The sequence below is a fragment of the Aptenodytes forsteri genome, unplaced genomic scaffold, assembly GCF_000699145.1.
Source record: "Aptenodytes forsteri isolate BGI_AS27 unplaced genomic scaffold, ASM69914v1 Scaffold173, whole genome shotgun sequence".
In the NCBI taxonomy this organism is placed as follows: Eukaryota; Metazoa; Chordata; class Aves; order Sphenisciformes; family Spheniscidae; genus Aptenodytes; species Aptenodytes forsteri.
The window spans coordinates 1,500,699-1,526,759 of NW_008794449.1; the positions used below are offsets into that span (position 1 = coordinate 1,500,699).

General features: G+C 43.9%; 1 protein-coding gene across 2 annotated transcripts in view; it reads left to right on the top strand.

Annotated features, from left to right (window-relative positions):
* The first annotated feature begins 508 nt into the window (after positions 1 to 508).
* The window catches only part of PRKCQ (protein kinase C theta), a 48,464-nt gene continuing 22,911 nt past the window's right edge, over positions 509 to 26,061 (top strand). Inside the window, exons 1-13 of one of the 2 annotated variants that reach the window (XM_009290415.2) lie at positions 509 to 622; positions 716 to 870; positions 2,020 to 2,145; positions 7,521 to 7,720; positions 9,561 to 9,621; positions 11,341 to 11,503; positions 12,094 to 12,125; positions 12,220 to 12,305; positions 13,380 to 13,509; positions 14,207 to 14,316; positions 16,005 to 16,128; positions 18,167 to 18,342; positions 20,800 to 20,973. In XM_009290415.2, the coding sequence (XP_009288690.1) occupies positions 2,028 to 2,145; positions 7,521 to 7,720; positions 9,561 to 9,621; positions 11,341 to 11,503; positions 12,094 to 12,125; positions 12,220 to 12,305; positions 13,380 to 13,509; positions 14,207 to 14,316; positions 16,005 to 16,128; positions 18,167 to 18,342; positions 20,800 to 20,973 (1,374 nt within the window). In that variant the 5' untranslated portion in view covers positions 509 to 622; positions 716 to 870; positions 2,020 to 2,027. Of the gene's footprint in view, positions 623 to 715; positions 871 to 1,463; positions 2,146 to 7,520; positions 7,721 to 9,560; positions 9,622 to 11,340; positions 11,504 to 12,093; positions 12,126 to 12,219; positions 12,306 to 13,379; positions 13,510 to 14,206; positions 14,317 to 16,004; positions 16,129 to 18,166; positions 18,343 to 20,799; positions 20,974 to 26,061 lie in introns of those variants that run through there. The other variant, XM_009290414.2, reaches the window with a different exon arrangement.

Consider the following 26,061-nt stretch of genomic DNA (forward strand, 5'->3'; position numbering starts at 1 on the left):
CATTTTTGTGGCCCTCCTCTGGACCCGCTCCAACAGGTCCGTGTCTTTCTTATGCTGAGGGCTCCAGAGCTGGACGCAGTGCTCCAGGTGGGGTCTCACCAGAGCAGAGCAGAGGGGCAGAATCACCTCCCTCGTTTATGAGTCTTTGCTGTTTTCCTGAAAATTCAGCCCAGTTGTTAGCTAACCTACCCAGGAGCTCAAATGGGAAGGAGAGTCTTCCTATACTGTCCATTGTATAGATTGGCTTTATGTAGGGTAACAAATTTAGGGAAACCTCCTGAGAAGCCTTCCCTACCGAAAGCTCTATCAGAGAACAGCTGCGGTTGGCTGCGTGGGCCATCTGTTTGCCAGTGTGTCAGAAAGTGGTGTAGTGTGAGTGCTCAGTACTTGTGAATATTTGGGCCAGAATAGTTGGTGTTTCAGTCCCAGTGCTAACTGTAGCTGTTTGTCTTCATTTTATAAAACAGGAAGAAGGAGAAGATCTCACCATATCCAGGACACAAGCAAAACAAGCGCCTGCTATGACCTGGCCACGCACTAACAAACAGTTGTTCTGAGTTTTACAGTCACCCTAGACTTTTGCACAGGGGGCTGATGGAAACTCATCGCTCCACACTGCTGGGTAAGAGAGAAGACACTCAAGCAAAGGGCTATGTCTTGGTTCCTCAAGTTTTCCTCTCTTCTTGATGGTCTTGCCTCCTGTCTCCTTGAACAGAGATTCCAAGTTTTAAAGTCAGCCCAACCAGAGAAGCAGTTATCCTCATTCTTTAGCTGAGAAAAATCCTTTCCATGGTGTCCACAGCTGTGATGAAAAGAGAAGCCCATCTTGCCAGAGACTGAACTTGTCTGTCAGGAAAATACCATTTACAGGTAAGAAAATGCCATTCCCAGCAAAGAATCTGGATCTTCTTCTGTGTGACGCTACAGAAGCTGTCCTTGGGATAGAGCATTTTATGTGTAAAAAGGAGAAGAGGCTTGGGCTGCAACCCCCACCACATTCAACTTCTTGCTGTTGTAGTTGAACAATGTATTATTGTCAATATATTTGACAGGTAACAGCTGGTGATAGGACTCCTGTCTTTTAACTTTGGTGATCCAAGACATAGACATCTGCAGCTGAGTTCAAAGTGCCTCTTGCTGTCCATTGGCTAGAAGGGGAGCCAGGAAGGACAAGCTCAGAAGTTGACACAAAAGTTGGGTGGTAAGCCCAGTCCTTGGGCCCAGATGGCACAATGATGGGCACCAGCTACAGCAGTTAATAATTTCTGGCTTCACTAAATCTTCTCTCTGGAAGCTCTGAAAGAGCCTACAGAGAAGACCAACCCAAAGGCTTTGTTGTTGTTTTTCCTGGCATCTTGATTTTATATGTTTCTGTTTTCAGCTGCTTAAAATTATCTCGAGATCCTTTTTTTTTTTTCTCCACTCGCTACACAGTGTGGTTCATATGAGCTGAATTTTTCTCTTTATAGATTCACTTATGAATATGGGTCAGCACCCAGGCAGTTGAATGCCCGTGATCATTTCCATGCTGTATATAAATAGTACGCAGTTATTTCGCAGTTTCATGTTCAGCTTGCAGGCTTCCAACAGCCTTGTATTCCCGAAAGCCTTTCTATTCTCATAGCGTTCGGGTTCTTGAACACGTGACTCAACATAAATTACAGCAGAGGTTATCCCAGCCAAGAAAGTCCCGATTTGGCTTCTGTGTATTGTCGTTCTTGTTCCTGAAGGCCGGCATCAAGTCACTAGTACTCAAAGCTGCTGTTGCGGGTCTTTCCAGCCCTGCGATGAGTTCAGCTACACGGTTAAGCTGACAGCTAAGTTACGCTACCTTATGCACGTTAAGCGGCGCTCAGTCAGTCCATCATCTTACTAGACAGTGGAGGAAGTCAGAGAGTCTCCAGTTGGATGGATAACTAACGGCCGGCGTACCCCTGCCCGACAGAGATAAGAGGCTGGTTAAAATCAAGGGAATTTTTAGACTCTTCCCAAATATCGCCTGTCTTTTGTTTGACACAGGACTTGTCATGTCTCCCTTTCTGCGTATTGGTTTATCCAACTATGACAGTGGCCCTTACCTGCCATCCCAGGGGGAGGTGATTAACCCTTACTGTGCTGTGATGGTTAAAGAAGCCGTGGAGTCAGGTAAGTGGGGAGGTGTTAAATATGCATGCGAGCTTTTATAAGACGTGGGCGCCTTACTGTGTCATTACTGGGGTGTAGGGAGCACACTGGTAAATCTTTATACAGGTTTGTGAAGGGCCTTTTGTGCCTCAGCACAGTGCGAGTTTGGGTTTGGCATGGCCTGCAAGACAATCTGATTTTAAGATGACGCCTAACAAGTCTATGTCTACAATTTGGGGTTATTATCAACTGAATTACAGGTCCCATCATGTGACAGAGCAGATGAGGTGAGCTATGTTCGGTTTCACTTTTATATGAGCAGTTGTTGGTTTGTCAGTGGGACTCCAGACAGATGAAATCTGGGTGTCCTAGAAATATCCTGGGAGGGCTGTCTCTGTTTATCACATTTTTTTGAGGAACTGACAGGTCCAGCAACTTCCCCCATGTTAAAAAAAAAGCTCTCAAACAGCCCCAGTCTTTGCAGAGAGAGTTAATTTCTCTGTGTACTTGCTGTACTATGTAAAATGTTTGAAAGTGAAACCTCCTGCTAAGCTGTTTTCTGTGTCTGGTTATATGGATTGTTGCACACTTTTCCTGATTGAACAACGCTGATGAGTCCTCATTGGGAAAACATTTCTTGTATGTCTTATGCATGAAAATAGTCCCAGTGAGAGGAGGAAAAGTTCTTCAGTTCTGCTTTTCAAGAATCATGAAGATCAAGACCTTCAGTGTTAGGGAATTCCTCATATTGGCTGTTATTTATCTTAAATCTTGGATAAATTCCTAACTTGACTGCTGTGATTCTTTTAAAAATTAAGTCAACTCAAAAATCCCTGTTTATACCTCGAGAAACCCCGTTACTCTAACCTCTAGAGGATGTTAAAGTAGTTTAAAAAAAGAAATTTTAGAATTTTCTCTAACCTCGAGGATGTTAAAGTAGTTTAAAAAAAGAAATTTTAGAATTTTAAAATAATTAATTATTTCACTTTTTGTTTGCCTGTTTATTTGTTTGGTTTTTTTTAAAAAAAGAGCATTTATCACATTGAACTTTGTCTTGGCTTAAATGATTCTGGAAGATGTGGTGACTGGTAAATTCAAAAGGAAAGAAAATAGTGCATGACAAGATAGCCTTAAGATCTCACTTCTTACTGAAAATATGTCCTATTTCAGCTCTGTGCAGGGCTTGGCTGTTTGCTTTAATGAGGCCTTTGAAAGCCATAACTCAAATTGAAGTCTCTTGGCAGTTCAAAAGTGAATAAAATAAATTTGGTCGGCACAGACCTGTATTTATTTTTCTTACACAGAGCTGAAAGTGTTTTCTGGCATCTAACAAACAAAAATGTACTAACTAAAGGATATATTTTTTGTGCTCCTGAGATATAATAATAATAATAATAATAATAATAATAATAATAATAATAATAGCACCTCTACCAACAAGAAATAAAAAAGTGTGTTTGGGGGAACTTTTCTCCATTAGTGAGGACTGAATATAGGAAAAATGATGTCCTTCTGTTAGGAGATTTCTGTTTGCTGGGGTGTCATTGCACTCACCTAGCCGTTGCTCAGAGCACGGTGGGGCAGCCAGAGGGACCTCTTGTCGTGTCAGTGATAGCAGCAGGAAACTCCCGAGATTGATTCATCCCAGACTCCTTTCTTAGGGTAGGTTGAATCACCCTTGGGAGGTGTTAATCTGCTGCTGGTGGAGGGTCTTTAAATGTGTAGATGGCTAACCTTACCTTAAGGTGGCTGAGACAAGATGAGGCCACAGTGGGATCCATCTCCCCTACAATTCCAGTCTTCTGCAAGGATGTTGATATCCGAGCAAGTCAGCTAAGTTTGCATTACAGCCCAGGGGAACAAACAGGGATTTCCATGGTGGGATTCATCTTATCTTGAAGAAGACATCCATAATGGGTCTGATGAATCACACCCTAGAAAAGCCCGGTGCTCTCCACTGGCTCCGAGGGCAGTTTAGACAGTCCACTCAGAGGTACACGTCTGACGTTCAGTGAGATGAGCCCGACTCTAAATGCCAGAAATGCTCTCAAGATGACCATCCCGAGGCGCTGTCACGCTCAAACAGGACTAGAGAAGGCAAAAGGCCTGAAGGTTTCAGGACAAACATTAGCTGAGTATATTTGAAACGGCATCCCTGCTTTGTGATTTTTTTGATCATAGTTTGCTCTCCGGCTCCCTGGTTTCACAAAGCACTTGCTACTCAATGGTAGTGGGATTCAAAAAAAAATTATATTGATACCCTGATATGCAAATTTTGGCTAAAGTGGCATGTCCAAGGAGCAGGAGTGAATCAGCTGCAAAGCTGGTAAGAGATGCAAACAATGCTGACTCCCAGCCTTGTGCTCTGACACATGGCCATTAAGATTTCTTCAGGGCAAATGATTGCTATATAGCGGTGAGTGCAGAACGCAGGGCAGGACGTGCCTAAACCCAGAGCTGAATCTAGGATAGGTCCAGTCCCAAATCCCTGCAAGTTCTGTGCTGGAAGCGTTTTGGTAGATGACTCTGCTCCAACTTTTGCGATGTCCTATTATGGATTGGATATATACCATGTGTAGCTTTAGCAAAGCATGAGGAGTGGGTTGTTTGGTTTTTTTTTGGGGGGAGTGTGTTTCTTTTTTTGCGAACAGAGCATTGGTAGGTGATGGATGTGTTTCATTCCCCCAAAAAGGGAGCTTGAGTCTATCTTTGGGGTCACGTCAAAGGCTGTCCCTTGTTGACCAGCCGTGATGAATAAGTCATTGGGACAGAGGACCCCAAGGGTCTGGGAGTAATGCACATCATCTGTGGACACAAGGGTGTCACAACAAGGCCACCCTAAGAAATTTCAGAAGCTTGGGAAAGATATTGGGCAGCCTTTTTTTTTTTCCCACTTGTTCATTTTGTAAAAGGGATGCTGGTATTTTATGATATAATCTTTAAAAAAAAAAAAGCCTCCATGTAGTTAGAAGTGTTATAGCAATTTGTTACTGAAGACAAACCGTTTCAGAGATCATAGGCGCCTTTGAGGTATAAAAAAATCTGCCCTTTAAAAATGGCTTCTGCCTTCACAAGCCACCCAGCCCGCTGCCATTTCACCACCTGTCTTGATGACATTTGCTTCGTGAAAGATCCTGCTCCATGTTTGAACTCAGCAAGCCTCCGGGAAAAGTGCTCCCAGCTGCAGTGGAAGCTGCTGCCCGGGAAAGACAGATGCTATTTCATTTTTCAGGAACTCAGGGTCAGACTAATCCCTGTCAGAATTCCACAGACATCAGCGGGGATGCGCCGGGGGTGACTGTCTCATCCCATATATTGGCCAGTGCATTCACATTCCAGGGTTTGTTTATTTAAGCCATATGTTTTGGAGTGCAATGCAAACAAAAGCACTTGCTTTGCAAGTGCTCTCTGTTTCACATCCATGGAGTTTCACTGATGTAGCAAAGGAATAACGGTTCTTACTAAGAATTCCTTTCTCTGTGACACTGGGAAGTTTATGTCTCACTTTTATGTCCCACTTTTATGTCTCATTTTGTCTGCTTTTGTTGAAAGAGTGCATTGAATATATATTTGCAAGCTTGATGGGACTGAATTAAGCCTGCAGACAATGAGCTCAGTATATGATGGCCTAAATCTGCACATGTGAAAAGTCAACCTCACTTAACTGATAGAGGTGGATTCACCTTAGATTGAGGTGCTCTAAACTTTGGGGAAACTGAATTTGAACCTAAGATTTAGCTGCACAGCCGCTTGTCATACCGGGCAGGGCAAGTGTGAGAAGAGATTTTATGCTGCAGGAATGATCTCCACTCAGTTTTGCGATGCAGACCAGTGCTGATGGTCAGAGTGGACTGCAACTCGAATCAAGTTTATGTGATTGAACCAAGCGCAAAACCGCTTTGCGAGAGCCGGGTGTTGGGTCGTGGAGTGAAATTTCAGCAAGTCGGTATTGGTTGCAGGGTCCTGCATGCCTCTCCTCAGGAAGCGTTCTCAAGCTAGGTCTATCTGGTGGCTCTGGCAGTTGTTTCTCCTTTCGCAGGAAACCAGTGTATGGGGTGGTGAAGGGAGATTTTTGTTATAATCTCACAGCCCCGATATTTGTTTTCTCCCCAATAAACATTCTTTCATTTCTGGAGCTGAATATTACACAATCAGGAGTCACTGTTTCCTTTCTTCTCCTTCTCTCCTGCCTCCAATAACTTTGGAGCTTGCTTACCAGTTTTAATCCATCCTGAAGGTGCATAAATGAAAGCTGAGCAGAGGAATTAGTCCTCCCATCTTGGGAAAGATTTTCTCCAGCACGTGCCATGTTCCAGGCTATCAGCTGCATGTGTTTTTCCAGCTGGATGGGATGAGGGAAAGGCTGGGATTATTGGAAATAGGAGCAGGGTCTTTAGGAGACAGGAGTCACAGGTCTGCTGCTCACACGACTGCTTTTTATTCTCTTATTCCACCAGCTTCGGCATTTGATGGGTTGAAAATTTGCAGAGGGTAACTGTGAAATAGAATTTACCTTGAGTAAGTGTCCAAGCCTTTTACAGGGCTGTATGAAATAAAATGGGCTGTCTGAAATAAATAAAGCTGGCTGAGACTCTTTTCAGAGAGAACTAACGAGAGAGAACTCTCTGCAAGCTAATGCTAAGCCTCAGAGATACCCTTCACCATTTTAAGACGTGTCTGCTGTGAAGGAAGAGGAATTAATGCATGAGGAAGAGGTGCAGGAAAAGTTTGCTAGGTTGAAAACTCTACACCGCTGTGGATGTGGTTGCAGGTCTGCAAGACAGTTCATATATTAACATCCCTGAGTTAGCTGAGATGTAGCAACTGACTGGACATGCGCTCCAGCTGAACCTTAATCATAAAGTGCATTCAGTTTTTGGGGGGATTGAAGCAAACCTGTTTCATTTTGCATTGCCATTGGACAGATGACACATGTAGCTGGTTATCTGTGATGAGATTCACCTGATTAGAAGTGGGTATTTATGGTGTCAGAGTCTACATTTGAGGTCTACTCAATAGAGTTAATGGAGTCAAGGGTGGAAATTATCTTTTCTAAGGTAGATGTCTGCACTTGGTCAAATGAACACACCCTATCTCCATTGATTTATATTGATTATATTCTCTTCACTGGCTCTGAATGGACCGAATGTTCAGACAGCTCAGATATGGGCATACACATTGTTGACACCTAAAGTTAAGTAAGATGGATCCCATCCTAGGTTTCACTTCACACAGTAACCTTGTAAGACACTCTAACATGATCCATTACACACCCTGCCTGGAGAGAGACCTTAAAGTGGGTAAATAACACAGATCTGTCTCAGGGACTGTAAAGTGGTAGCCGTAGTGCAGATCAGAAGCAAGTCCAGTCAATCCAAACCCCTTCTTGTTGACAGAAAATGGCCAAGTGTACGTTCAGAAGAAGCCCACCATGTACCCACCCTGGAACAGCACTTTCGATGCCCACATCAACAACGGCAGGGTCATGCACATCGTCGTCAAGGACAAAAGTGCTGAAATGGTTTCAGAGACCACGGTGGAACTCAAGGTGCTGGCGGAGAGGTGCAAAAAGAGCAATGGGAAGACAGAGATATGGGTGAGCATCGTTATCTCCTCTTGCAGGATGTGATGGGGAGCTGCTGTGGGGTAGGGGAACGCCTTGTGTCCATGCCGTGCTGTGACTCTAACCAGCAGGGCAGCAGGAACTGGCTGCCATCCAAGGAATAATGTTTTGAGTCTACCTGGGTATGACTTGAAGGAAAGACTTCTATGCATATCAGAAAAAAAGAGCATGGCACATTTATATTACCTGCTGCTGTTATATTGAAACATATACCCTCTGTTAGCAAGGATTCTGGTTCAGGTGAGCCGTGCCTACGTATTAATCTTCACTTAGAAAACCCACCGGGGACAAATGGTAATATGAGTGGCTAAATGTGAATTATTTTATGTGCTCTGGGGAAACAGCTTTAAAAATTTAATCTAATATCAAGTAACTGATTCACAGCTGCCTGACTTCAGAGTTATGTCAGAGGAACTCCTTTAAAATCACTGGAGTTACAGCGGAGTAAATTTGAAGTAACAGTCTTCATAAGGATGCTAAATGTAAGGTTGTGTTCCCTGGTAGTCCAAGCAAGAAAGTTCTTGATGATAGTCTTTAATATGTAGTAGTCAGTAGCCATGTCATGAATAACAATAAAGTGGAAAGACATTTGGAGAGAAACTGATTTCCTGGAATTTTTTTTGTTGTTTTATTTTTCATGCCAGTTCTCAGGCTAAGCTGCTTGGGTGAAGCAGAGAGTAGAAAAGTCAAAAAGGCCTTGATCACTTAACAGACCTAGGAGCAAGACTTGGTAGAGATTCGCACATTTAACACATAACTTGGAAGGAATTGAGATACTTAGGGATGGAATTGAAAACCAAAAGGCTCTGCTCAGCATGACTCCAACCCCAGGCTTCAAAGCCATGGGAGGCAGTAGCCTGCTGAGGAGGAGAGGGGGGCACGTAGTCTGGGGTGCTGCTTGCTTGCAGCAAGGGTAACAGACCCAAGGTCAAGTGGAGTTGGGAGACCCTGGTCCTGTTGTGTCCCAGCCCGGTAGCAGCTCCTGAGATCTTCTCTCCACTCACTCCCTGATACAAGTTACAACCTGGGCAGGGTGGTCCCAGATATCTCATCCTGCAAGGGTCATGAGGAGAGAGAATAGCATTTTTCTCACTTTTCTGTGCAAGGGCACTGTTTCACCTGGAAGGTAGAGAGGTAACCTCGCTCAGGCTGTGCTGGAGGTGGGTGGGGAAGGCACTGTTGTGGTTCTCAGGCTGAAGAAATCCCTGAATGTAGGTCTTCTTATTCCCAGGCAAGTGGATCCAGATTTACAAAAGCACCTATGGACGGAGGTTCAGATAGGTGGGAATTTCCAGGTCCAGTGGGAAGGCCTAAAAAATGCCTCAGTAAGCTTGTAGCATCACTCACACTGACTGTAATGGAAGTCAGACTTGCAGAACCAAGTGTCTGAAAGATTTCAGCATCTTTTAAGTACCTGTCTGAAGTTGGCTGGTTTTTTTGAGGTGCTCCCACTTCCCCCTTGCAGGATCCACTGGGAACGACAAGTTTTCTCTATAGATAGTGCTGGTCCTGAGCTGGTGTCTAAAAACCTGCCTACAGCTTCTGCGGTTTAGTCACATTTATCTCTTCTATCATGCCACTCTAAGAATTTGATAAGAGGTGATCTAGCCTCCTCTCTCTATAGTTGCTCCTACCCTGCCTTGTTGCCCCACATGGGTACGAACAACCCAAAAATTAGCGTTCACTGGCATTCAGCAATTCCCACTGGGAAAAGGAGATAGCTTGAGTCATCTGAAATGATTGTTGCTACTTTGAATGACTGTTTAATGACTGCACCGGTCTTTTTTTCTTGTTTTTCACTTATCTCAATCAGCTAGAACTGAAACCTCAAGGCCGAATGCTGATGAATGCAAGATACTTCCTGGAAATAAGCGGCAAGTGATTTTGTTGTTAATTGATAGATGTAATTTCTGGTTATGTGGGGCAGACATGGTGTCTTCACTGAAAGCAGTGCCTATGTTATTACTGATTTATTCATAGGAACTATCATAACAGTTTGAAGTGAACACTCCAGAAAAGCAATTTTTATTGTATGGTGGGGACGAAGATTGACTGTTCCTCTGTGATTTGCAAGGCAGATTTTTGGCCGTTTTACCACTAAAATGGCAGATTTTCTCATTACGCTAAGTAAGACAGAATAGATACATAAGGAGCCAGCTTCCTCTGAAATCATCCTGCTTGTATGTACGCATGTAACGTGTGCCGTGGTGTGCATTATAGTGCAGATGTAAAGGTTGAGATACAATTTACGGTCATCAACACCTAAGTATACGTGTTAGTTGGGCTTTTAAGATCAAGAGCAATCTAGGCAAAACAGGAAAAGAACCTAGAGAGCGATTCATCTGATCAGATGCAGGTTTCTGCTGCAAGGTGAGCTGAGTCATTCACTGGGCTCCATTGCCTGCTCCAGCTAGACCTCCAGGGACGTGGCAGCAGCTTAGTCACCCTGGGCAGGGGACACACCGTCATTTACGTGTCTTCACTGGGAACCATATCCCACCTGCAGAGTTCGATGTACATGTGAAATGCATTTTGCTTTGTTGAAGAAAGTGGGTTGCAATCCAAATGCTCGGTCTTATTCTCCTGTCTTTGACGCCAAAGTTCTCACTGCCTTTCACAAATGTGGCGTGAAGTTGTAAGGTGTAGATATCTAGAAGGATCTTCCATTTATAGAAACATAGAAGTAGTGAAAGCAGCTAATAGCATGTCCATACTGATATTTTCTTCATCCATTCCTACCTTTAATATAGAATAGACTATTGTTGCCTCCTTGTATGTTATAAGATATTAGAGAGGCCAAAGCATAGAAAATGCAAGTTGTGTTTGTATTACAAATAGCAAGACCAGCATCAGATCGCACAGGGGGCCAGTTCCACAGAATATCTGTGTAACTTGCTGTGTAATGCATGAGTAAAACAAGACAGAGATTGAGAGTGAGATATTGTGTGCATGTCCAGATTTGTAGACATAAGCACATATATAAGTGCACATGTGTATATGCATGTGTAGTCAAAATTGGTTTCTTTGCTGTTCTAAAAATTTTAAGTGTGAACTATGACTAGTGGCACGGGCACAGCAAACAGTAAAGCAATTGTTGGCATGGAAAAACAACAAGAAAAAATCCTAGGAAAATACTTACGTGCTTACTCACACACACGTGCATGCACACATAAAGGATTCAGTTAAATACCCATATATATACACACGTGTGTGTTTGTGTGCATATATAGGTAATTATTAATTTTTATGTAATTTCATCTTTATTAGGGCATGGTTCTTCAGTGCTATAAGTCAGAATTTTATGTTTAACTTGGGAAATTTCTGGTCTACATTTCAAAAGCAGCATTACGAATATTCAAGGGAGCTCAGAGTCCCAAGTTTAAAGTCATTTTAGTGTCCTTGTAGGAATGGTAGATAAAAAACCATCCAAACAAGGCTTGTGTGGGTTTCAGAAAATGGTATTTCTTAAAAATATTCATTTCCATGAGTGAATCATTAGCTTCAGTCACTCAGTATTTTGGCAGCTGCATTTTCTCAAGGTGCCTGATCAGGACAGGGTACCCTAATAAATCTTCTGTTTCCTTTCCCCCCAGATGCAAAGGACCTGGCTGACTGTGAGACTGAAAGCTTTTTCTCCTTGCACCAGCGCAGGGGAGCCATCAAACAGGCCAAAATCCATAACGTCAAGTGTCACGAGTTCACAGCCACCTTCTTTCCACAACCCACCTTCTGCTCTGTCTGTCATGAGTTTGTATGGTAAATGAAAATAGATCTATGCGTTTTCCCCTTTTAACCCTAGGGACCAGTTCTTGTGTAGCCGTGGTGCTTAGGGACATGGTTTAGTGTGGACTTGGCAGTGTTAGGTTTATGGTTGGACTCATTTCCAACATAAGTGATTCTATGATTCTCTGGCGAATATCTGTGCTCCTGCTGTCAGTAAAGGCAGCAGGACTGGACCCTTGGCATCTTACTTGTAGAGTTATTGCATCACTTCAAGGATGTGGTTCACAGTTGTAATTCCAACTGTGAAAATTCCCTTCATTTTTTAGTTTATTTTTTATAAATATTTTTGTCTTTGGCCAAATGCACGGACAAGTCTCATCAGCCCAGTTTGCTATTTCAATATCGTGAAATTCAGAATGTGAACATGTGCTGAAAAGGCTGTGAAAACCACAGAGAATCACTCCACAGTTGGATTGAAAGAAGATATTTAGATTAGAGTAGCTCTATAAAGACTGATAAAAAGCAAAGCTGTTTTATTCTGTTTCTTTCATAAATGTTGCTCTCCTTTCTTCTGTCGAGGCTTTCAGAAAATTCAGAGTTAACCATTTCTCTGTTTATTTCAGGGGTCTGAATAAACAAGGCTATCAATGCAGACGTAAGAAACTTTTTTGGTTTTGTTACTGTCATTATTTACTTGATCCTTACTTAAGGATTTTTTTTTTAACACCCTGACACACTTGTTCTTTCAGAATGTAATGCTGCCATTCATAAGAAGTGCATTGATAAAGTAATAGCCAAGTGTACAGGATCAGCAATCAATAGCAGAGAAACAATGGTATGTATTATTATTTGGCTGCTTTTAAAAAACTTGGGCGTCATTCAGATCTCTCCTACATTGCTGCAAAACAACTTCTGATGAAGCAAAAGGTGCTACTGAATTAAAGGCTGTGTGATTTGATCTGTGCCCTTTGTTTTTTATGTTCCCGGTGGTTTCATTACCTCCAACTTCTGATTTACTCAAATGCAGCCACTGAATAAGCAGTTGCTGAATCAGGACTGACATTTTTCTAATGCATGAAGTACAGCTCAGAGAGAAGTGGTGGACATGAGGTGGAGATTTACTGGAGGAAATTCTTCACTATATGATGTTAGGCAGGACGTCACACTGAATTTTCAGAGCAATACTTTAACATCCCACTCTGTGTTATCTGAGATTTCCAAAGTCAGTGGAAGATCTAGCATCTCCACCATTATTTATTTTATTTTTCTCATTTCAGTTTGTAATATACCTTTATTTTTGGTGGGCAAAAGTGGAATGTAACTTAAACTCTTGATAGGGCTATTCCCTTTTTCTTAATTGTGTCCCACAGCTTCTGTTTGCTTCCAGTCCTACCCTGGCTCCTGTTCTCCTTTTACAGTCTTTAGAAATGAGATTCATCTCACCTGTCTTCTGACATCTCCAGGGTAGATGTATCCAACTTTGTCATCACCTTCAACGCCCTATAAATTAAAAGAAGAAAAATAGGCTTTTCCAAAGAGTGATTCATGACAACAAATGTAGACATCCATTTCAGGATGGGATGAATAATTTTTAGAAGTACCGCTGTTTTTCCATTGAGCATTAAGGGACTCTGGGTGTGTAGCTGCGATGCAAGTTATCTCGTCAGATAAATCAAGCCCAGGGATTAAATTACCCAGTTCCCACTGAATTGTACAGATATTATGTCTCAAAATTTAGCTCTCTATATCTGAATGATAGTTATAGATCATTTCTTCTTGGTGGTCATACTCAAGGATAAAGGGGCAGTAGACATCCCAAATTCTGTGGTACAAGCCTGGGGGCTGTCGGTTTTCCATACAGAGCTGAGGTGGAGAGGAGCGAATTGCCAACGCGGCTTTTCTCTTGCAGTTCCATAAAGAGCGCTTCAAGATCGACATGCCTCACCGCTTCAAAGTCTACAACTACAAGAGCCCGACTTTCTGTGAGCACTGCGGCACGCTCCTCTGGGGCCTTGCACGGCAAGGACTGAAGTGTGATGGTGAGTCAGTCCCTGATCTATGTGGCATGAGCTGAGCATGGGAGTGGGCTGTTGTCTTTAGAGGGTTGCAACCTGAAGAGCCAAATCACGCTTCTCTACAAGACCTGTATGAGATGGCATCCAGGGCGGTGAAGGAGTGGTCAAGAGGGCCATCCTTCAAGGAGGATCATTCTTCAAGGAGGGTGACAACTGTCAATATACAGAAAGACATGTGGTCCACAAGGCTGAAAAGTCGCTTCCCAGAAAGGCAAAGAACATCTCAGTGACACTGCTGATCTTCCAAAATCACTCCTAGTATCAACTTGCATGCTCTATTTCCACTATCAGACAGACCCAAGACACTTCAGCGTCTTCATAATCCTATACCAATGGGGAGATCCTGTTCTGTGATTATGGTTTATCTCTGAGCAGATAGAGTGTAGAGTTTTGGTAGCCTGTAGCTGCAAAGGCTGATGGATGTGGAAATGCAAACTTTTGCCCAGAATAAGATATAAAAAAACTTTGTCTCCATAGAGAACCAAAAAATGACCTGAGTGCCGTCTCATGAGACATAAATGGTGCCCAGGCTTTGAGCTGTTTATGTGGCTGATCTCTGCCCTTGGCCAACAGCAGCACATGTTCCTGCCCGACCTGATGTCAAACCCTTTACAGCCTAGCTACCCTTTGTTGTCCTGACGCCTCTTGTTCTTTCTTTCAGCATGTGGCATGAACGTCCATCACAAGTGCCAGACAAAAGTAGCAAACCTTTGTGGAGTTAACCAGAAACTAATGGCTGAAGCTCTGGCAATGATAGAGAGCACCCAGCAGGTAAATACTTTAAGCCTTGAGTGACCTGGAGAAAGGAGGATCAATTCTTCAATGTTTGTTTCAGTGCAAGAAATAAGGGCATTGAGTGGAGCACTGTGAGTAGCAAGTTCAAAGTAAAGACTAGGAAATGGGTCCTTCATGGAATAGGTAGTTAAGCTCATCTCAACACTTTGTGGTGGCCAAAAGTTTTCATGGGTTCAGGTGACAATCTCCAGTGTTCATAGAAGAGAAATTCATTCGGGAATAATAGAATGATTAATTCCGTTAATAGAAAAACACTGCCTTTGTATCGGGAAATCTCTGAGCCGCATAACTCTGGATATAGGGAGAATATTCTGAGGACATGACTTCACATGCCTGCACTCTTCTTATATCTTTACCTGGTGTGTGCTTGACCCGTGTTGCAGACGGGACATGACCTGGATTGACTCTTGCTCTGATTTGGTACAGTTGTAGTTACATTATGTTTGTAACTGAGGTTGTGTGACAGGGTCCAAGGCAGAGTGAGAGGAACTTGGTTTGGGTCCTTTTGCTGTCACTACTTTACTCCGTGCTTGTGACTTAGCAATTTGTCCTGTGACTCTCTGATCTGTTTGGAATGAAACTCCCCAGAGCGTGGACTCTCATGAAGAGACCTGGGCCTTGTGGAGAGGATCTAGATACTCCTCTCGTATAAACAACACTGTATGAACACAGGAAATTGAATTAAAAGAAGGAAAAATAGCTTGTCGCAAGCCCAAAACCATAAAAGAATTTAGAGATTCTAGTTCAAAATCAGGATTGTTAGGATGCCTCTCAGCTCTTGAGTAACCTCAGAGAGGGACAAAATCCGTAGATACCTAGTCCTCCATATTTACATTACTCAAGTATCCCAAGGCAACATCTTCATCCATAAAGCAGGTGTTTTTCCATCTACCTTCCTGAGGGGCTATCTACCAGGTTTAGCTCTGCATATTTCTCACCTTTATGTGATAGGTAGTGCTGCCAAACCTCCAAAGAGGAGTGTTTTCTGCTCTTGCTTCTCTATTTCCTACCTGATGTCTCTCTACAGCTCCTTGTACTGTACACTTGGAGTCACCATTGAGAGGTGAAGAGGGCAAACACTAGATACTTTCCCAAAAATACTCTTCTAATCTCCAGAAATTAGGCTTTGGGGACTTCTTGAGCCATAGGTGAAGTCTTAGTGTTTAGTAGCCCTCAGAGGATTTATCTTTCATGCTTTTGTCTAATCACCCTTGAATCCAGACAAACTCTTACCTTCTGCAACATCCTGGTGCAAGGAGTTCTTCAGAGTGACATCCAGACACTGTATAGGGATGAGGCTGCAGCATGTTCCAGCCTCTAGTGTTTTTCCAGATTTCTCTTCAAAGAGGACTATTGGGAAGGAAGCTGTTAATTAAAATGCCCTTTGTGTGGATAGCCAGGGACTCAGACCCCTGTGCAAAATAGGGGATCTCTATATTGGCAGTACAAAGACCTGTTAACACCCACACACATCTCACAGCAGGCTGTGGGTTCCTCTAGGTTACCAAACCCCTAAACATTAGGTACAGAGATGCTCTTCTCATAAGCAAAGACCTCTTCTAGATCTTGGCTTCTGTGACAGTCACACTCAAGAAGCCACAGTGTCCATAAGCTCAGAACATGACATTTGGCTCAAAAGTCATTTGTTGTTTTCTGTAATCCAGGCTCGCTGTCAGCGTGACACTGAACAGATCTCCAGGGATGGACCTCTTGAAATTGGCTTCCCAGTTCCTGTGAAGGAGGTAACACCGCTTCAGGCATTGCCAGCATCTACAACAGGAAAAAAAGGTAGTTTCCCCTAGTGATATGGGACAGCAGGCTTTGTTAATTTTTTGGTTTGTACACGGTTAGGTGGAGGTGACAAGGATGGGGAATTTATTAGCCATTGAATCTTTCATGCATCTTTCCAGCCTAGAGCAAGACACATCCTTTCTCATCCCAGGATATCAACAGCTCTTCCCAGCCGCATCACTTGGGCATGGCAGATACCCTAGATCTCAACCTCGTTCCTTTCCTTTCTATAAGCCTGCACTTCCCCCATGCCATCCCAACCTCTGGTGACATGAGACACCAACCACCACTCATTCAGCTAACCCCTAAACTCTCTTTCTGACCCTGTACTTGAGCATGTCTCATACCTCCAATGGCAATAATGTGTTTATTCCCTTCTTGGGACTTGTAGACTGTAAAATCTGAGAACTTTAAAGAGAAACCCAGCTCTAAACAGGAGATTGGGAGTCCTTCTGATCACCATGGCCAATTCTCTCTCTGATTTCATATTTTTGGGTGAGGGTTGACATCCAGTACCTTTGAAAACCGTTGACAGATCCCCACTTCATTCACCCAGGAGCTGATCTAGGTGTCACGGCCCTCTGTGCTACAAAAGCAGACATTTAGGAGGGTGAATGAGAGATTGGGGAAAAGCATTGATTAACAGACCTTGGACAAAGCTACTGGGGGCTCAGTGGCCTAAAACAAAAATTACAGCCTCCTGGGGAGATCCCTTGTTTGCCTGCTTTGTGCTTGAGTCACTGAACTCTGGATGTTAGGAGCAAAAAATTCACTATCTTTCATTAGACCCATGTGGTCCATGTAAAAGACCATTTACAGGACCCCTCCGGCTTCATGGTTCATGGTCCCCCTCCAAGAAATGTACTGTAACTGCAGCAGACCTATGATGGCACTGACACAATGCTTTTCTGCCTTCCACAAGCTCTAAAATGCATCTACCAGAAAGGGGAGGGGAAAAAAGAAGAGTACAAGTGAATCAATACTTAAACCCAGCAGGAACTGGGGCAGTGGGTCCTCAGCTTCAACCCTAACCAAAGGTCAAGCTGAGAGCCCAGGCCCCACCATCATCCACTTTCTCAATGCAAGTTAATACTGCCCTGTGTGGAGATAATATCCTGGAAGCTGGACCTAGAACACAATGTCAGAAGGCACTGGTTAAAGCACGGCAGAGCAACATTCTATCAGTGCTCTGGGCTTGATACTGTGCAGCACCAGGCTACTGAGCTTCAGAGGCTGGTTTTGGTACCATCTGAGCTAAGGGGACAGTGCCCTTTGGCCCCCAAGGGGAAATAAATTATGTGCCCATCTGTGCTTATTTTCTTTCTTTTCTACAAATAGAACTTGCTATGCTGATGTGACTCAGCAAAGCCCCAGATGGTTTCAAATCTGGTTTACCTGTGGGTCTGTTTGTCTGCTGAGTAGTATTCTTGCTGTTCAGCAATTTAGGATGGTACAGCAAATGCGCACTTGAGTACATGAGATAGATAAATCCAGTAAGGGACAGAATCTCTTAGAAGTTCACGTACGTCCAAGTGAATGGAGTATTGAAGAAACTCTGAGTGGTCCCACTCCAGGACAGCTGGAGTGCTTGATCAGAGCTTCACATCCAGAGCAGGGACCCAATATGAAAATGCTGTCCCATCTTTTCACATGCTAGCTTTGCCAAGGGTCTTGAAAAGGCCTCGAAAAAATGGGACCACATCATAACGGCAACCAGCAAGAAGGAATGAAGAACACAGGTGGCCAGAAATGAAGGGGTTGGTCATGTTTTGCTGCCATAAAACAGAAAGACAGATGAAGGAGTTTGGAAAGTGGGAGTAATGCCACTGAAGAAGGTGGAGTTACACTGGAGTAAAATTTCCTACAGAGAAAAAGCAATGTGGGAGCAGAGCCAATCTACTTAGTAGATGTGGCCACCACGTTTCCATTTATTTAAAATACCCTTTTAAAACTCTAACCACAATACCTGTAAGTGTTTGGGGGATTTTCTGCTCATTTCCAGGGGTTTATTTGAATGCTTTGATATGTGTTGCAGAGCCACAGGGCATCTCCTGGGAGACTCCGGTGGAGGGCACAGTGAAGGGGGAATCTCTAATAGAGTCAGACTTGAGAGAACAGCCCCAGGAGCAGGAAGATTACCAAGTGCAGCTAAAACTAACCATCGAAGATTTTGTCCTGCACAAGATGCTGGGGAAGGGCAGTTTTGGCAAGGTAAGCATCAGGGGACTAGAAGCCACCGCACAGGTCTGCATATTGCTTATTATGGCACTAACTAGCATATGGTTTGAAGGCCACTTAGGAAAAAAACATCTCCAAGCCCTCAAAGAACCCTTGCTCTGGCATGGCTGAGTCTTTAACTCGGCCTTCTCCTCGCCTAAGACAAAGATCTTCCTTGCCCTTCCCTCTGCCCCGTTAGTTTGCTGTCTCATGGGTGCCCGTGACAGGCGAGGAAAGCAGCCAAGTAAAGCTGCAACTTCCCTTTCTGTGCAGGTTGACAGGGCCTGGGCATCCACAGAGGGCTCTGTGCTGTCCCCCGTCAGGCGGCTACTCCTGCCAACTTAGCCGAGCAAGCTTGGAGGGAGGCAGAAGCATTAGTTGAAAAGTTGAGTGTGGATCACCTCCCCTCTCCAGAGCAGCAGGTCCCCAGCTGGGAACGCTAACTGCTCTTTCCCAGCTCCGATCTGTGCTGGTGTGTAAAGCAAATTTTGCAACAGCCAAGAATTTGTTCTTTTGAAACAAGAACCACCTGTTTTCAGCAGATTCATTAATCTTGATGAATTGTGGATTGTTCCTCCTTCTTGCAGACGTCCTCTGGAAGGGGACTCATGTTATTCAGTGCCAGCGCAGAGCTGCATGAAGCAATTTCAGAGGAACTCACCATTGTATTTTCACAGCCAACACGGAGAATGAGTATCATTATGTATCGCGTTGTTCAGATCCCACATCTTTCCAAGGCGGAAACTGTGCCTTAAAGAAGGGCTGCTTTTTGCCTGCTAAGTGAGCTGGAGCAATTGCTGCAGCCAATTCTTAAACTGATGAAATATTTGCTGTGTTGGCTTTCCATACTTGAAAATACTTGGCATGTCTACAGTTTGCATGGGAAGCAGAGCTGAGGCATCTCAGTTACAGCTAAGCCAGAATACCCCAAAATCCACAGCCCAGACTAACCTGGACTCAAGAGCATAGATGTCATAGAAACATTTACGTTGAAAGGAAGGGACCTCTGGAGGTCATCGAATCCAACCTGCTGCTCAAAACAGGTCTAATCAGGGGTTTATCTAGTCAAGTCTTTAATACCTCCATTGAAGCAGATTCTGTACCTTGCTTCAGCCCCCTGTGTTAACATGGACTCTCCAAGTCTGCAAGCATCTGCATCTCTCTGCAGAGCACCATGTGGGTGTGGAGAGGATGGGCTATTTCATGCCACAAGTTTCCTGTGTAGGTGTTGCTCCTGGAGCCCTTATTTGCTTAGAGCAAGATTCACTTCCCCATAGAGGGGACAAGGTGTGCATATCTCAGTGTCTGAGGGGTCTCTCCAGCTCTGCATGGACCAGGGAGGTTGAGGGCCAGGCCCGTGAGGAAGCACCCTCTGCATGAGGTCTAGCATGGCCTACCTGCACCTTGGAAGTCACAGCACAAGTCACAAATGTACTGCGTTCCCCAGTTTCCCCAGGAGAGCAGTGCCCTGCACAAAAACAGGGGTTAAAAGGGTGCCTGCAGCATCAGCACTGTTAGCATTTCTGGTCATTCATTGCAGAGGCAGAGGGAGGCTCTAGGCTCTACTCTCTGTCTGGTGCTACAAAGTGAAATGCAGCAGTAGCCAAAAGGGTAAATAAAACTTTTGTCAGGGCTAAGACATGTCTGAGCTTACTCAGTAAGTAGTGTCTGGTAGAGAACTTCAAAGACCTCTTTGATGAATCTTACATATTTATTCAGTCTATGGGAAACAGTATCGACAGGCTGTTAGCGTAAAGATCAGGACTGGCACTGCCTTCCAGCAGAGACTTCTTTGCCTTGTGGTCTCTAGACCCTTCTCTGCTTCTCCGTGTCTCATTTTCCTTGCCCATAAAAATAGATAGAGGTCCTAACTCCTCTGGGATGTGTTTTGCTCTTCTCAGAGAAGAAGTCCTGCAGAAGCACGGGGGACCCAGCCTGTTTGCTCAGGCCTCCTGCTGACTGGGAGGAAGGGGAGAAAGTCACACCTGATATAGATCAGTCTAACTACTGGTGGACATCACTTTACACCTGCTGAGGATCTGGTGCAGGACATTTGCATTTCACATGTTGACAAAGCAATATTCTATGTTTGTTATTTGAAGTCAGAAAACAGGAAATGTATCTCGTGAGCATTTGCCTAAAGATGGTTTCTGTTATCAGAAGCGTTTGGCTCTCGACATGTCCTGTCCATACGGGCATGTAGCCCCTGCTCTTGTAATCACCAAGACCTTCTGGTCCTTCCCTGGGGTTCAACTTCATAATACTATTCTGGGTGTGGGGAACAAGCTCAAAGTCTACAAAGTCTTAATGGCAGAATTGGGTCTTAAACATCAGCTTTTTTAAGGCCTACCCTAGTGAATTCCCCAGAGCTCAACTCCCATCCTCACATGGCTGTGTTGCCAGCTCTGAGAGAAGAGCATCGCTCTTTCTGAGCAGCTGTTTCCACCCTAGGTGTTCCTCGCCGAGCTGAAGAGCACAGACCAGTATTTCGCCGTGAAAGCCCTGAAGAAAGATGTGGTGCTGATGGATGATGACGTTGAATGTACGATGGTGGAGAAGAGAGTCCTCTCCTTAGCTTGGGAGCACCCATTCCTGACTCATGTCTTCTGTACATTCCAGACCAAGGTAAGACAAGGATCTGTCATCTGCCTCCACAGGCTGAGGATCCTTTGCTGAGATACAGATACTTGGTGAAGTGCTTCGGTCTCCTAGATGTTAGGGAATAGCTTGGACATGAGGTGGTGCTAAGGGAAGGCACCTTCAGGTTAACTACTTGGGAAATGGCTCTAGAAATTTCATCTGCCTTCCTCGCATTAACCTGGGGGGTGCATTTGAGGATTATGGCATCCAAAACTGATTGAGGTGGCTAAGCAGAGACCCGCTATTAAAATCTGCGTCCTGGTACGCTGGGCTGAGGATGTGCAAAGGCCACATCCATAGCCAGGATGCAGATGTGCCCACGCTGGTGTTACCTGAACCTCTTGGACCATGAAGCGGTATGCTGCAGCGACTAGCCTGGATCAGAGCTAACTCAAGAAACTCTGGTTATGGAGAATAAACCTGCTGTTCTTCACTTTGGGAATCTTCTTTGCCCCTAGTTACTGTTAAATTGCATCAGACTCCTCCTAATTCGTGCAGGACCACTGGTGGTGAAGACTGCAGTTCAGAGGGGCAGCAGAAAGCATCTTCATCTGAAATCCTGCTTAGGACTCCAAACAAAATTGAAGTGACATTTAAGTAATGTAGATACCTTCATGGCCTTACGTGGCAACAAACCACCAACTGATTAGCTTTCCAGAGCCTTTTCTACAGCCACAACCAATCGTCTTAACACTAAAGTACACACAAGGCATAGAAAAAAAAACAATGGAAGGAAATTTGAGAGATTGTCTTGTCTGTCCAACCTACCCAAACCACTCCTGAGGGGTGTTTGCTATCCCAAAGCTCAAATTCAGAGGAACATCACTCTCTTAAGGCTGCTTGTTCAGGGTTTTGTTAGGATGCTCCCAGTCCCCGCGCAGTCCCAGGATTTAGTGATACAAAATCCTGCTCGGTGTGAGGTTAGGACCTGCTCAGCAAGAGGCTTGCTGCTTCTGCAGGGTCAGGAGAAACAAATTTAACCTCTGCAGTATATCCCAGTCACCCGTGGGATGCGGCACCTGTTTAAAGACAGATTAAATTTATAACAGGGAACGTCTGCGAACTGCCATAGGCGATGTGACACTAAGCCCAGGCATTCATGTTTAACCCCTTCAGGACTGTCAGTGAGGACAGCATGTCCTGGGAATGGATCCTTGCCTGGAGAGGAAAGGAATTAATTCCCTTTTTTGGGGGCTAGATTTCAGAGGAAAATATAAATGACCCAACTCCAAAAGCAAAGAAAATCAAGACTTAATTGAAAAGACAAAATATTCACAACAGTCACAGCTCTACGAGGGAGCTTATACTCCAGGGAGAGCTGCTTGTGCTGCCTGTAACTCCAGGTGTCCAAGGAGAGGTCGACTAACACCAGTGGCTGACTTGCATGCAGCAGCAGAACCATGTTTTCTGTGGTCCAGCCTGGTCCAACCCTGGTCTGGAAGCCGGAGGTCAGGTTCAGGATGGATACAGCAGTGGCAGTCTGCAGCTCTGGTTTCAGGCAGTGCATGCATGCAAGTGTCCACTTTCCTTATGAGACCACAGCAAAAAAGATGAGAGACCAAACGGAGTCATGCCAGGAGCCGGATGGGATTTACTGACCTTTTAAGGGGGTGGACTGTGCTTCCAGCTGTGGTTGAGGCAAGGAAAACCTGCGGGATGGAAAAGCAATGAGTGCCTGAAAGATTCATGGGTGCCAGGCTCAAAAACCCAAGTGATCTTCTCCTACACTGTCTTATGGGCAGCATCACAGTATTGCCCTCTTGACATATAGAAAGAACCTCCAGCCATCTCATCCCAAGTCTACATTGCCACTTTAAAGTTATTTGATCTCTCCATTTTGCCCTCAAGTTCACAGATACGGAAGCTGGAATGTGGCTGCCCAGGCCAAAGCCTCTCTGGGCTGTGATTGATTTCTAGCTTATGTTTTTCTCCTCTGACCTTTGCAAGCCAAGCGGCGATCGCTCAACGCGTGAAAGTCTTTCAGAACAGGAGAGCTGTGACAAGCCATGGACAGTCTTTCACGGCTCAAAGGACAGCATGGTTCAGTTGTAATATCTTTTAGAGCAATCATTTTAGAAGCCAGGGCACTGCGGTGTAGTCCCTCTCTGGACTTTAAAATTGAAAACTTGAATTTTAGTTGAAAAATTGATTTTTTTTTTTTTTTAAGGTTTCACTGGGTAGATAAGTATTTTCAAACATAAATGCATGTGTCAATGCCGTTCTGAATCTCTAATGCTTTGACTCACAAGGTTTCTGAGCTGCTTCAGGTACTGAGTGCCTCTGCAAAGGACAGTAAAAACAGGAATATTCCTACGCTGAAACAAGAACCTCAGTAGTCCCCATGTCTCCAGAGGGAAAAAAAGTCATATAATCTGTTGACAGTTCTCTGAGCTCTGGGATGAGTTTCTTCCTGGCCTCAACCCAGGTAATCAGTGAATGCTGAAATATATAAAGCTTGACAGCCCTTCAGACAGGTTTTTGTAGGCACCAGGCACCTAATGCTCCTTTTTATTCCTGCGGAGGCTGAATGATCAGTGCTTTCAAAACTCAGAATACTTGTCATGTTTTGCTACATGAGAATAAATTCAAACACATGGGGTTTTTTTTCCTGATCTGTTTTTGAACTTGACTATTTTATTTTACTGCAGTAATCTCTGCATCCAGATATTCAGCTGACATAATTATATGGTGTGAATTTTAAGTTGAAAAATATTTTTTTTTTTTTTTAAGGTTTCACTGGGTAGATAAGTATTTTCAAACATAAATGCATGTGTCAATGCCGTTCTGAATCTCTAATGCTTTGACTCACAAGGTTTCTGAGCTGCTTCAGGTACTGAGTGCCTCTGCAAAGGACAGTAAAAACAGGAATATTCCTACGCTGAAACAAGAACCTCAGTAGTCCCCATGTCTCCAGAGGGAAAAAAAGTCATATAATCTGTTGACAGTTCTCTGAGCTCTGGGATGAGTTTCTTCCTGGCCTCAACCCAGGTAATCAGTGAATGCTGAAATATATAAAGCTTGACAGCCCTTCAGACAGGTTTTTGTAGGCACCAGGCACCTAATGCTCCTTTTTATTCCTGCGGAGGCTGAATGATCAGTGCTTTCAAAACTCAGAATACTTGTCATGTTTTGCTACATGAGAATAAATTCAAACACATGGGGTTTTTTTTCCTGATCTGTTTTTGAACTTGACTATTTTATTTTACTGCAGTAATCTCTGCATCCAGATATTCAGCTGACATAATTATATGGTGTGAATTTTAACAACAAGCTCAGAGAGCTCTTCTGTTGTATTAGATTTAAAGGGACACTGTTATGTTAAAGAGGCGGAAAAACATGCTTATAATTCTGTGAAATCCCAAAATTGGTAATGCCAAAACAGTGACTAGCCTCCCAGTGCTTGTGTTTTATTCTTCTTTTTGCATTTCACTGATCTTCTGTGATAAAAATAGGCTTTCCCTTTCTGAAAGTCACTTTTGTTTCTAACTGTTTCTTTACTTCATTGACCAAGTTTTTATTCACACCCTTTACCTAATGCAAATTAAGTCCTTAGGCATTTTGGCTTGTAGCACAAAATAGCAACACAGAAGACTACCTCAACCCAAAAGAGAAGTAATCTTTATTGCAATTTAAAAGGAAATGTTGCAGAAGCATTTCTTTTCTGCTTTACTAATCTATTATAGCTTTTCAAGGTCCTGGTGGTGAGCCATTTTCACATGCTCTGTTGTTTTAATGTGCTTAATACTGACTTTAAAATCTCTTACATTGGCAGGAAGGAGAAAAGGATTGTAAATAAGGAGTGTGATCGTAGTTTAAAAATTCTTAGGCTCTGAAGTGTTTTCCATTAGTATTTTCAGGACATTTCTCATTAAAATATCTCCTTGGAGGAAATTGCAATTCCTGCAAAATTTTCCAAGGGCAATTTCAGTTTTATTCCATCTTTGTCTTGCCGTTAGAGGGACAGGGCTGAATTATTTGACCTGTGTCAGGGCGTGTAGGTTGGCACATGCATGTTTCACACCCGTTCGATGTTCAGTTCCATTGCCTGGCTGTGCCAAGGACCTTCTGAGCAGCCCTGGATCAGGCCCACATGCCCTCCCCAGGCAATGCAGGATCCTCACTGACCACAGCATGGCTGCAGGATGCTGATTGCAGGAGAAGTCATCCTGCAGGGAGGTGACGTTGCAAGCCTTGACTTCCAGCACTGCTGAACCACTGAAGCACAACAAAATATTGGACGGGCTAAACTAAAAGCACAACAAAAATCTTGGTCACAGGATGAGGTCAGACCAGATATCTTCCTAGCCAGCATCCAGTTTTTGGCATTGACCAGGAAGGAAGGGTAAGGAGGAGAGTACAGGGCAACACAGTGATATTTCCCTTGCACAAACCATCCCATGCCTTGGTGTTCAGCCGTTTGGGAGACACGATCTTGAAGCTTCAAAGTTTCTAGGTCTCCATCCTCCTAGTATTTTGTGGGGGATAAGTCAGCTTGGAAACGTCTAGTTGGCCAAATCTGAGCTAGCTGATGGGAAAGCTGGGGAAGAACTGGAAAGTTTAAGGAGGCTTTGGGGATTTTACCTCTTGCAACCAGCAGGCAGGAAAACTGGCAAGGTCTCATTCAATCCTGGCCAAAATTTCAACATGGTTCAGTAGAAATAGCAGCGTCTCAGCAGAGCTTTTGGGATTTCAACAAGGTTCTGCCAGAGAAGGTGTGAGCAGCTGTAATTATAACATCAAAAATATGAAGTCTTTACAAGACCCTTCTAGGTGGTGTCAGCCCATGCGGTATGGACAGGTGGAGTGTATTGGCAAGGAAAAGAGGGGGCCAGCTCACAAGCATAGGTTTTTTAAGTGATAGATGATCGACATATTAAACATACATATTCTAATTGCCTTCCTGTTGTTCAGTTCTGAGGAAAATCAGCCCAAAATGCACTCAGCTTTGCCTGAGATTTCTGAAAGTCTGCAGTGTAGCTGCTCTTTGTCCTGGAAAAAAGTTGACTTCTTAAAAAAAACCCCTTACTTTTTTCCCCCTATTTTTCAGCTGATAAAATATTTACGTTTCCTAAA